Source organism: Halichoeres trimaculatus, unplaced genomic scaffold (genome assembly GCF_033239565.1).
Source record: "Halichoeres trimaculatus isolate MK-OKI-2021-1 unplaced genomic scaffold, fHalTri1.1 fHalTri1_scaffold_16, whole genome shotgun sequence".
Lineage (NCBI taxonomy): Eukaryota > Metazoa > Chordata > Actinopteri > Labriformes > Labridae > Halichoeres > Halichoeres trimaculatus.
This window is the reverse complement of record NW_027437194.1, coordinates 5,297,368-5,309,694: the sequence shown is the minus strand read 5'-3', so window position 1 is coordinate 5,309,694 and position 12,327 is coordinate 5,297,368. Positions and strand designations below refer to the sequence as shown.

The following is a 12,327-nucleotide window of genomic DNA, read 5'->3' as shown; positions in this document are numbered from 1 at the left end:
TCTGCTTCAGTTGTGTAAATATTGTTTGCAATCTACAATAATCTGTTTCCTATGAAGTCCTGTGAATGTGTTTAACATTAGCGCCCTCTGCTGGTTGACTAGCCCCACCTATCTGTAGCTTTATGTCGTCTTTTAATACATTTTAGATACTTAAAATAACATTCAAAATGTATCACCTTGCGTATTATATTACAATTTAGCACAGCTGTGATGTTATCAGTAAAATAAAGTCCTTCAAACTTACATCACAATGTCGTACTAGCTTAATTGTTGCTTCTCTGAAAGCATTCCCAGGTTAGGTTGGCTAAAGGTTGGCAAGCTAATGTTTAGATGACTTAATGCTTTTTCTGCTCTTGGATTTCGTTATCTTTACTGCTTCAAAATGTGGCTGCTTTAAGGCACAGAAATCCTCATGTTTAACAGGTAAACATGCTGTTTAATAAGGAGTTAGTAAGGATGGAAACAAGTTAAGACCAAGAGTTTGAAAGACAACATAGATAGTTCATAGAGCTTTAAGTCCAAAAAGTGCAGTTCACTTGATTAAGCAACGTCTATTTCACGAGGACTGCAGGATAAAGCTACACCAATTAAATCACTTCACACTGGAACAATTTTCTGTCTTTGTTCTGACTCATTGAAGACTTTCAAAGCCCCATTAAGCAAGCAAACTGAACAAAAGAACACTGCTCATAGAAAAACAGACAGACTACATGTTGATGGGAACCGGTTTCGATGAGGAAGAACCAAATCTTGGGAAAGAGATTAAGAAACCAGGGTCACAAACAGGTTTTGGACTCAAAGTCTCCCATCTGGAGTGTATTGAAGGTACAGTCCTGCACTGTTTGTTGTAATTGGACATCTTTGAAAGCCATGAATCTCTGAAGCTAAACATCATGTTTCAGCACAAGAGGAATCAATAATGTGCACAGTGTCCGAGACTTCTGGAGCCAAAGGATGATGTTGAATTTGGAGATGTTTTATCAGGCTTCTTATAATATATTCAGACCGAGGGAGAGTCCAAGGTGTCAGCTGAGGAACATCTGGTGGTGAGTTGGATCTGAGGGAAAGCGGAGCTCGTCATGTCATCTGGGGAAGCAGAAGCAGGAGGTAAGAGCTGTGGTGTGATGTGGAGTAGTGTATATCACGTGGCTGAACTCACTAAACTTTAATAGTCGACCCAAGAAAACCTCAGGTTTGAATCGCGACTCATCCTACTGAAAGAAGCACATCATCGTTTTTGAAATTTGACCCAAATGCTAAAGTGCTTTCATTTCATAAATATAGCTTTGCACTGCTTGTTTATTATATTTCAGTCAACTCAGAAAACTTAGTGTTTTTTTTTTGTTTTTTTTTCAATTCTTGGATGAAATACTATTTCTTTTGGCGACAACTTCACTTTCTTTCTCCCACTTTAAGGGTCCTAGAGCACCTCCTACAGGAATGTGGTTTGACATTTTTATTTAGCTATTTTATTTTAATTTTTTTACAACTCCTAATTTTAATTACTTCACACAAGTCATGCAACTTTTACAGTTTGAGAAAAAAAGTTGCTCCTTGGTTTGTTAGAAAGTTGAGTCCATAGCTTTATATCTTCTCCAACTGCTTCAAGAATTCTCAGACCAGTCACATCAAATATTTTGTTGATTCGAATTAAATTATTTCAGAATAATTTGAACCTTGATTCTTCAGATAAATGGAGAGAAGTAGAGAAAGTATTCTGGTTAAGAAGAATGCCCTCACTTTTAATACAGATTAATTTTATATCCAGGCAGTTGGCCAAAATGTTTCTAGGAGTTTAAACATGAGGGAAACACTTCATATGACATGTAAAAATAAATAAATAAATAAATAAATAAAATAAAAAATAAATAAGTAAAACATTTTTTTCTCTATCATACTGATAAATCTCAAAGTGTTAATTTTTCAGACAAGGTTTTAACCAGTTACTATGTTTTAATAAGACTATTGATTGACAACTTTGTCGACAAATGCAGCTCCTGAAGACTTCTGGAATAAAAATAATAAATTATAATAAAAATCCAAAGCAAAATCTTTAGAACCAAAAAGATTTCATTTTAAAGGCTTTGTTTTAAGACATGTTGACCCTTTAAATACACTCCTATATGTTTTATTATCAATGGGCCCTTTAAACATCACCCTTTAGTTGATGTTTAGGAATTAAAACATCCAGCAGGTGGCGTTATTTAGATCCCTGGGACCTTAATGTGCGAATGTATATAAATACATATCCTGCATCTGTATACTTTCCAAAAATCTACATTTTGTATAGACAAACAACACATAACGGTAAGATACCGATCTTTATTCAGGCATGGGTGTTTTGTAGCCTGCAGGTTATCAATCTAAGACAGTTTTTATATCTGTCATTCTTTCCAATGGATGTTGGGTTGTGGTTAATGCCAAATGCCTATAATGAGGCTGGGTTGGAGTTATGGAATATGAGATAGTGCCTGCCCATGGAGAAGTGGATACTGTATTTCCTGTTCTTAGCTGCTAGTCTGTCCTGAAAGCATGTTTTGGATCATTCAGTGCTGATCATACAAACATAACAAGTAAAAACACTTGTAAAGATTGCAAAAACGTGTAATTAATCATGACTGTTTTACACTAGAGACATGTTTACTATTAAAGTAGTCAACACAGTATTGTACAAGTCCAACCATCTGCAGACTATACTCAATTGGGTCAATGGAGAAATTGAGATCCTTGAAGAATTTTGCCAGCAAGGCTCCAGTGATTGGTGTTCTCATTTTCAGCCACTAGATGGCAGTGTCATTGAAGCTATAGTGGCAACAGGATTGGCACTAAAAATGGCACAATTTCATCATCTCAAGATAGAAATAGGAGTTATCACCACTCCATTTCAAGGCTATAAAATAACCCACGTGGTCTGTGACAACCATCATGGTTATGTCAGTTTATCACATGGAAAATATGTTATATCTGAATGTAGGTCAATGTACTAATACAGATTTATTTTTGATTGAACTAATTTGATATCAAAATTATTCTAATGAAACATTTAGAATTTGTTATTTTATCATAACTTTATTTGAAAATAGTGTATTAATATAGTTCTGGAGACATTATTACGCATGGGATACATCAGACCTGCAGTGATAAATAAGTTTGTCTTTGTGTCACGCTTGATTCAAAGTTTCTCAATATTGTTCCTTCATGCTCCGCCCTGTGCGCAAGGTTGAGGCTTGTGTGCCTGTAATAGTTAACTAAAACAAAACTAAAAAAAAAAAACAAAATTTAAAATACATTACAGTTAACTAATAAAAACTAGAAAAGAAAACAAAAACAATCAGTAAACTAAAACTGTATCTTGTGTTCACAAAACTAACTGAAACTAACTAAAATGATAGACAAAATTCTCTTAGTTATAGTTTTTGACAATATTAATAACCTTTAGGATTCAAATTAATCAGACACATTTTCCCAACCAATTTTAGACAGTTTTAGGCAGTTGCCAGTGTCGTATAGCACCATCATAGCGGCGAAACGTAGTGGAGCAATGAATTAGAGCATCTGTAATAGTTTAATTGTTACAATAGAGTCCAAGTTTTTATTTATCGAGGCTCATATTGTATTGTTTTTTTTTTTAATAATTTATGTTAATATTATTTTTATGTAATTTATGTCAACATTATTTTATATAATTTATGCTTATATTTTTTATACTAAGTTTATATTATTTTCATGTTTTTAAGGCAGCAGCCAACAGTTCAGTATCAGCATTGACTGAGCAGTGAGCACTATGTTGGACTTGAAAATAAACAGTATGACAAAGTATTTACTCTGACCTTTTTGAATCATGCACCTGGTTAATAAGGTAAAAAAAAAAAAAAAAAAAAAAAACTAAAACTAAGCCTTGGTGCGAAAATCAAAACTAGATAAAAACTAGAATGCCTGCTCTACAACTAATTAAAACTAAACTGTAATGGAAAATAAAATGTCAAAACTAACTAAAACTAAACTATAATGACAAATCCAAAGCTATTATAACCTTGGTGCCCACTGTGGACTAATCTAGGGTGTTGTCTGTGGCACTCATGATTACAAAGAGAAGACCCAAAAGATAAAACATAAGAGAAAGTAGAATTGGTTACCCAGAAGTTAGTGGGCTACTAAACCCCTAGGGGGTGTTCAATGAAACATCTGTCATGGGTGGTGACCCTTTTGAACCTCCCTCAAACCCCCCTTCTTATGATTCCTCAGCCTCAACCCTGCATTGAAATCAGGGCTTCGCGTCAGTTTGAATGCAGATGGAGTAGCGGGTGAGTGAGTGAGTGGACACTGATATTTGTAAAGGCTTTATGGGACTACCCTGCAGAGATACCCCCCACCCACTACCTCTCTCTTTCCCTCCCCTTGTTTCTTTACTTGTGCGCGCGCAGAAGCAGCTGTCATTGGATCGAGCGGGTGCCCGCGCGCTGGCTGCACACAGCGAGAGACTATCTGGTTTGAAAGATTATGCTGCAGCTCCTAGCCATCTTGTATCAGACAGGATGAGACGTTGATTTAAGAAACATCTACGATCATTGGAGGCCTCCCTTTATTCTCCAGAGAGGCAGGTTGACAGGCTCGCGCACACACACACACACAAAAAATCACATCTGCCGCTGTGTGTGTGCTGAAAACACCTCATACGAGTTGTGGATTATTCCGAGGACATCGTACTGAAACCATGAGCTGGGGGTCAGAGCTATGGGTGAGTCTTGGTGCACTTGTGTATCGCTTTTTATTGATCTCGTGCGAACTAACGGTTCTGATGAAAACGTGCGCGTGACACGGCGCAGTATTTGCACCCATGTTTATCGCTCGAACAACGTTTGAAATGCGCTGCTGTGCGGGCTGTTGAGCTCCAGTGACGTAAGCCAACTAATTTGTAGCGCTAATCACGGAGGCTTAATAGATTTTGGGCACGATGGCTTGTGCTACATCTCGTTACAGTTGCTGGTATGACATCATGTGCCTAGTTGGCTACGGCTAGCTGTCCATTTTAGTCTGTATTTTGGCATTTCAATCCACGCTTTGTACACACCCCCTTGGAATATAACACAGCCCCTCTTATGGAGCCAAGTTATTGAGACAGTATGTTTGTTTCTACGCTTTATTGTCACATCCAGCAAAGGAAGTAGATTTAGTTGACTTCTCTTTTTTAACTGCAAACAAAAGGGTACTTCTGTTGTGAAATGTTGTGGTAAAAAAGCACTCAGTTTTTTTTACTTAGTTGTACCAGCTCTCCAGCCAGTATGAAAAGTAGCCTAAATAATACTTATTTTAGATCTTTTTTTTTTTTTTACCAAGAATGCCTTTAAGTCTGTTGATCAGAACTTGTGTCCTCAAGAATGGTTGAAAATAACTTGTTATCGAACAGTTAACCAGTGCTACCCAAGAGATTAAGTGAAATTATCTGGAAATAATTTGTCTGTAAAACATACAAAATAAAATAGACAAATACATGTCTGCTTAGGATTGTGATCTATATAATGTTGCATCTGGTAATAGCAGAGCTAGCTTCCTGGTTAATTTGCATTAAAGATAGACTGATATATGTTTTTCAGGGCCGATATTCATTTGAAATAAAAGAAAGAATATTGGGGACAGATTTTGGGGTATTATATGTGCTCCGACAGTTAACTTTGTTTAAACACCAAGCATATGTTTATCAAACAGCTCCCAGGCTAAGCAGCCGTCTGATACATTTAAATGAAAACCTAAAAAAACAAATAGCTCCCTGAAGGTTTTATACAGTAGGTCAAGTTTTACCAAAAATGGCTCTGCGCGTCACCAATGAGATGAGGTGCAGCTTTATTGAAGCCAAAATAACACAGTCTTAAATTTAATTTCTTATCGGCCGCCAGAATAAAAGGAACCCTGACATAGGCATAAAAATGCTTAAAAGCTTGTCTCAAACAAGAATTTGTTATCAAAAGACATAAAGAATTGATTTTTCTTTCAAAAAAAAGTACAGTTTAAAACACTGTTTCTATCCTACGGGCTCAGCCATTGTTTTATTCTTGATTGATGACGTAGATTGGTTGCTTGGTGCCGTGCGTCTGGATTTCTCCGACATGACGACATGACTTTGCGTCGTGAGGTTAAATCCTATATGAGATTGAGACCAACCATATGATGTCACTACCCAGACGTCATTGCGGCGCAAACAACAATGGCGACTTACGAGTGAAAATATTTTTTCAAATTTTATACAAACTAAGATATTTTGAGAGATTTTATTATCGTTCTGATGTAGCTGGTAAAAACACTGATCATTTAGGAAAATGACGTTCTGGTAGCCAGGGTTCCCTTTAAGAAAAGGCTGATGCCAATATGCTTCAAAATGCTGAATATCTGCGTGGATGATTGGCCCGACTGATAATCGGTCTATCCCTAATTAGCGCTAATGGCTCATGAGTTACTGCTTTTTGATTTTTTATTCTAAATATGGAGCTAAATAACAGCAATATTTCCTTTTGACTTGTATGGAAGCAAAAGCAGTAAATGTGTATACCCAGGTAGCATTTCGTATAGACAGACTCATACACTTTCCGAATGTTTTACTGATTCTAAAATGCAATATGGGAATTTTGGAAAAGGCTGTATACATCTGGATTTTATTCATAACTTTGGAAACATACAGCCCTAATCCTGATGGCGTAACTATATGCTTCAGTAATTGATCAAAGATGTATCAAACCTCACTAGTATCACACCAGTTAACCGGTCACTAGTCTTCCATTTGGTTTTCAGGCTTTCTCCTTCATGGTGAGTAACAATAGAAGTCTGCATGGAAACTTGCTGACCTTACTTTTATGAATTCCTCACTGATGATGTCATTTTTTATCCTGCTCGTATTCACTTTTGGGGATTGCTGAACTCCTTACAACCCTACAGTAGCTCTTATCAAGCCAGCCACTGTATCAGTGGTATTTCCCCATACTCAGACACATGAGTCCTCCTGGTGAGGCCACGCGTCGCTAACGCATTCAGATATTCAGGATTACAGGACTGTGTGAAGCTATTTTTACGACGTGATAATGAGCGGTTGTGGCGAGGTGGAATTCCTGTTGTCAGAGGTTTTGTCCCAGTGTCTCGTGCTGTTATTTTGTTGTGGAAATGATGCATCGCATGAGTTGTCATTCTGCTGTCTGTGTGCTGGCACGATGCCTGGAAGAAGTGCTGCCCTGTTGTTACGGCATTCAGTATACATTAAGTAGAAATGCTGGTGTTTTTACAGCATAGGGCCTCCTGTGTTGATGTCCCAACAACATATCAGTGGATGCTTGCAAGTTTCAACAAGGCACTGGTATCTCTACCTGCAAAAGAGAGCTATGTTGTTTACTCAGATATCAAAGTTGAAAGGTTACAAGGGTTTCAAAGTGTTAGGTCCCCACAAACTTCACCTCACCTGATTCCAAATACCTGCAGTGAAGTGAGGCGCTTCATATCCCCGATAAAACTGCTCTCTAAAGTCAATTTTACGAGTACCCCTAGCGAAGGGGTCTGGAGATAGTTAAATCACGGATAGGTTTTCCTTTCTAAGAAAAAAAGGGAGGGGACAGGGGTGAATTCTCCAGCAATTTACCTAGTCTAAAGTTCACAGAGCAAACCACCAGTACTCCACATTCTTTGTGTTTTCCCAGTGATGTCAGTTTGTTTTTACTCTACTCCTGCAAAGTTTGACGTCTGCCCAGGTACTCATGCATAGCATACACCGCCTGGAGGTATGTCATAAGTCTGGAAAAGATTTGAAAGTTTTTAAACAGGCTGAGCTTTTGCTGAAAATACTGTATCACAACCAGATGCCTGTTTTTTTTGTCTTAAGTTGAAAGAAATCCAGGCACTTGTAGCTTTTTTAGCCCTGTAGCAACAAAGACAACACTCCACAGGTGGCTGTTGTCAGTGGAGGGTGAACGCAGCTTTATTTTTTTTTCGTTGTTGTTGTCCTGGATCAGAGTAAACAGTTAAAAACAAACTCTAACATCAGGCTGTTGCTGTGGGGGCAACCACAGTTTATGTAGAGCAAGAGCAGGAAGTTGTTGGTTGAGCTAATTTTACTGTTCAGCTAATATAGCTAATGACACAACTCTTTTACTAAGGAGTTGTTTGTATTATGTATTAATTGATCTGGGTCATAATAGTGTTGAAAATTAAATTGTTTAATTCAGATAAAGTCTTTCAATGCCTCTGTTTGTCCGACCTGCAATCTAAAACATAAATATAATCAGCTTTTGTAAATAATAAATAGAGTTAAACCACATTTCCCCACATTCAAGGAGATGTTTCCCACTTCTGCTGGAGATACATGACCAAAAGAAATCATATTATGCAACATGAAGAATTAAAAAAAAAACAGGCACCTAATGCACCGCACACTCTGTCACGCTCATCCGGTTGTCTTGCTGCAAACAGGAAAGTGATATTTCAGGAAGTGAAGTCACAGCTGAGCTAGATTTTGTAACCTCTGTTCTCTCTGAGGTTTCACATATTAATGTCATGTAGAAGCATTGGACAGGAACTTAAACGTAGGATAAAATACGCAGAGAATGCCCTGTACTTCAGTGTGCGTAAGATAGAAAAGTTAAGGTCACATTCTTTGAAAATGCCAGCTCTCTTCTCTTTGCAGAAGCATCACATGCATGCACGGTATGGGAGGGCTCGAGAGGCCTTCCAAAAGAGTCATTATGTACAAACCAAACTTAGGAAGAAGGAAGTAGAAATGTGGTGAAACATGTGACTGTCCCTGAGCGGAACAAGGGCCAGAAAATATGAAATTATAAATAACTTATTTATAACGCACTACAGAGGCATTTCGCTCTCAGTAACCATGTTTAATTAAGTTAGTTAGGCATGTAGAGAGTTATCAGCCTGGTTGACTACGACATCTTATGAGCAGTTCCTTGGGAGTGGATATCCTTGGAAGGAGAGCAGATGCAACACAAACCAAACGTTAACGTGTCAAAGAAAAAATAAAAGCAGTACATACTTACTTAAGAGTCAACCTCTGCAATCTACTCTTAAGACCACCACACCTTTCCACTATGACACATCATACACGTTTCACTTCTCCTGAAGGGTTAATATGGAAACTCATTGTACACTACTTCAGGAACTGTTTCACTCAGGAGTGCTGTTAATCGCCATCCGCCACTGGATGCAAAAGTGTCTTTCTCTGTCGAATCATTTATTAAAGAGGCATCATGGACAAGGCTGAAACTCTTATCAAAGAGCAGCAGCTTAAGGTGAGTTGACCTGCGGATGGGTGGTCCACTATGGAACTGGACTCTGTTTGCTCAGCATTGGATGAGGTGTGATTATACGGAGCAGTTGTACCATTTAGGGACAGCTGGAGAAACGTACTGTGTGAAGTCGGTTTAATTGTTTACAGGAGTGTAGGGGAAAATCATAACAGGATAGGATTGGATTACTTAACTTCTTGAATATAGAAATCTGTGAATGAAAATACAATTTCACCTTTTTTAAAGATATGACAGTAATTTTGTTTTAAAAAGTGTACAGAACTGTACGAACTGTAAACAGTTTGGTCGGAGACTTTAGACCGTTATCCAAGTTCAGTAACCGTCATCATTTAAAGCTGTTTCATGTTAGTCCAAGGAGGTGATATTTCAGGAAGTAAAATAGAACAAAAGAATTTTCAATATGGTCTCCACTGATGATGGGCTTCATAACTGCCTATTAGAAACAAATGGATGACATCACGGAGGCAGCATTTGTATGTTATGCAGTCTATAATCAGAGCGCCTGCTTGACTTATGGGTTCAGTGATTGGCTCCATGTACTGAAGCTTTAAAATAGGCAGCATGGGCTTAATGTCCGTGTTAATACTGGCACCTGTATCAGATTCATTCTTAGTCTGTCAGTCATTTTTGTAGTTTTAGTTAACAAAACCTAAAACATTTCAGTCTAGTCGTAGTCACTAAACATTTTATTTTTATTTTCATCCAAAATGTTCTCTCCTTAAATGTATTCATGGAGCAGTCCAGAAATGGATGTTAAGGCTGCACAAAGTCTTTAAATGTTAAAAATTTCACTCTCTTAAAGCTATTTCTTGTGTATTTTCTAAATCAAATACTTCTTAGACCAGGGGTCTGCAACATCAACTTTCATAAGACCCTTTTTGCATCAGCTCACCTAGATTACATTACATTACATTACATTAAAGAGCGACAAAATTTACTTTAATGTCAGACCAAAAAATGTTTAAAATTCTTAACAAAGTAAAAATCTAGTGAATAATTATCTAAAGGAGAAGTTTTTTGTGTTTATAAAATTGTACTTGTGATGTCTTAGTTTTATATATATATATATATATATATATATATATATATATATATATATATATATATATATATATATATATATATATATATATATAAATATATATATATATATATATATATATTTAACAAATTTCCAAATATAAAAAAGAAAATCAATACTGTGATAAATTTGATAAATTACAACATTTATTAAATTTCAACAATTGATTTTTTTTCCCAAAAGGTGATATTTCAAAAATTTGCAAAATAGAAAATAAAAATGTGCAAAAATTACAAAAACTATGGAATTTCTAAAGGTTATAAATTCGCTAAAAAAAATAAAAAAAAATGTTTTCAAAAATTTGCTTAATTCACCAGAAAAAAAGTCAAAAAAATACATTTTTTAAAGGAAATAAAATTATTTGAAAAAAAATATGCAGAAAATCTTTTTTTTTATATTTTCAAAAATATCAAAATTTTGTAACTTTTTTTTAGATTTGAAAAATGTGAAAAAAAATAAATCTAATTTTTTCCAATGTCCTCTAAAAATGTGGAAACTTTCTTGCAAGAGGTGATGTATTTTCGGTTCAACAAAATGTTTTAAATGCATGGTTTTACTAAGCTTTAGCTTTAGTATCTTTAATCATCAATACCCTCTATAAGAAAAATAGAAGTTCTTCATCTCAATAATATTTTTCTAATCCTACAAGGAGCCACTGCAAGAAGTCAAAAAGCCACATGAGGCCTCAGAGCCACAGGTTGCAGACCCTTGGTCTCCTGTTGCAAAGTTGCTGCGCTGTCCCTGCTGATCTACTGGAGTAAAAAAATCTTCTGTGCTCAACTTGTACAGGACAAAAACCAATCTGATAGCCATCATTCCTAAAATCCTTTTCAATGTTAGAGAACACTGCTTTTTTATTGCACAAAATTGATTTGTCTTTCGTCGTCTTTGTTCATTTTTCCATGAACACCCCTAAACATCAGGAATGATTTTCAGGAAGTGTTGTCTTGATTTCCTAACTAGCTGCTGCTGCTGGGCAGAGTTGTCCTCACTTTTCTCTGCTGACTCCCCCTGGGTCCACTCTGTCCCCCCTGCTGTTCACTTGACATTCAAGACACCTCCTGCAATGAAACCCGAGCTGGCTTGTTTCCTTCTGTCAGGGGGCTGGTTAGACTCAGGGGGGTGGTTAGGAACTGAACCGTTGGTAGGCTACTCCAAACCCATCCTATTAAATCTTCTGCTCATCACTACCCACCTGCTGACTTTGTGATACCACTCAGAGCCCTTTTACTCCTCACCTCTTTCTTTCAACCTCCACTGTGGTGAAAAAGTAATGAATGGATTGGATCTGTAGGCCTCAGGCTGCACCACAGGGGGTGGGTATCAAAAAGAAAGGAGGACAAGGTCAGAGGGTCAAATTAAGAAAGCTCAAAGTGACACCAGAAGTGAATTACAATAAGCATTGATGTGTGCTGTTAATGAGCAGTGTTTGGTTGAAGTTTAGGGGATGTTTTCATGAATTACAGTTTGGAAAGTACCTAGATTTTGAGTAGTTGTGCATCTGAAAATTAATCCCTCAGACCTGTGCTGCAGTTTCTCCTTCAATCAGTTCATCAGTAAAATATTTGTAGAGCAAAGTCAAATATTTAAGAGGTTACCAAATGTAGGGATTCTTACTTCTTGAGGTTTTTTAGACCAAAGATTAACAGAGATGTCCTGGAAGGAGCATTTTCTGGGCATGTGTTGTCCCTCTACTTCCTCAGAACAAAGAAAAGCTGCATTCTGAGCTATTTTGTCATCTTGTCCCTGAAAGGTGACTCAGTCCTTCCCACCACGATGGTTGCAGCCTCTAATCTTTAGTCACGGCTCTTCTGTTTTTTGTAAAGCCTCTAATCAAAGCTGAGACAGTAGGAATTATTCTCCTGTCAGGTCTCAGTCACACGAGCTCTGATTTACTGTCACCTGAGCCTCATGGCCTTCCATGTTCTGCTAATTGCTGCTACATTGCACTTG

General features: G+C 37.0%; 1 protein-coding gene across 21 annotated transcripts in view; it reads left to right on the top strand.

Annotated features, from left to right (window-relative positions):
* The first annotated feature begins 4,427 nt into the window (after window positions 1-4,427).
* fnbp1b (formin binding protein 1b) overlaps window positions 4,428-12,327 on the top strand; it is a 106,805-nt gene continuing 98,905 nt past the window's right edge. For 8 of the 21 annotated variants that reach the window (XM_074689768.1, XM_074689773.1, XM_074689770.1 and 5 more), the window contains exon 1: window positions 4,429-4,738. In XM_074689768.1, the coding sequence (XP_074545869.1) occupies window positions 4,715-4,738 (24 nt within the window). In that variant the 5' untranslated portion in view covers window positions 4,429-4,714. Of the gene's footprint in view, window positions 4,739-12,327 lie in introns of all 21 variants that reach the window. The other 13 variants (XM_074689769.1, XM_074689780.1, XM_074689788.1 and 10 more) reach the window with 3 other exon arrangements.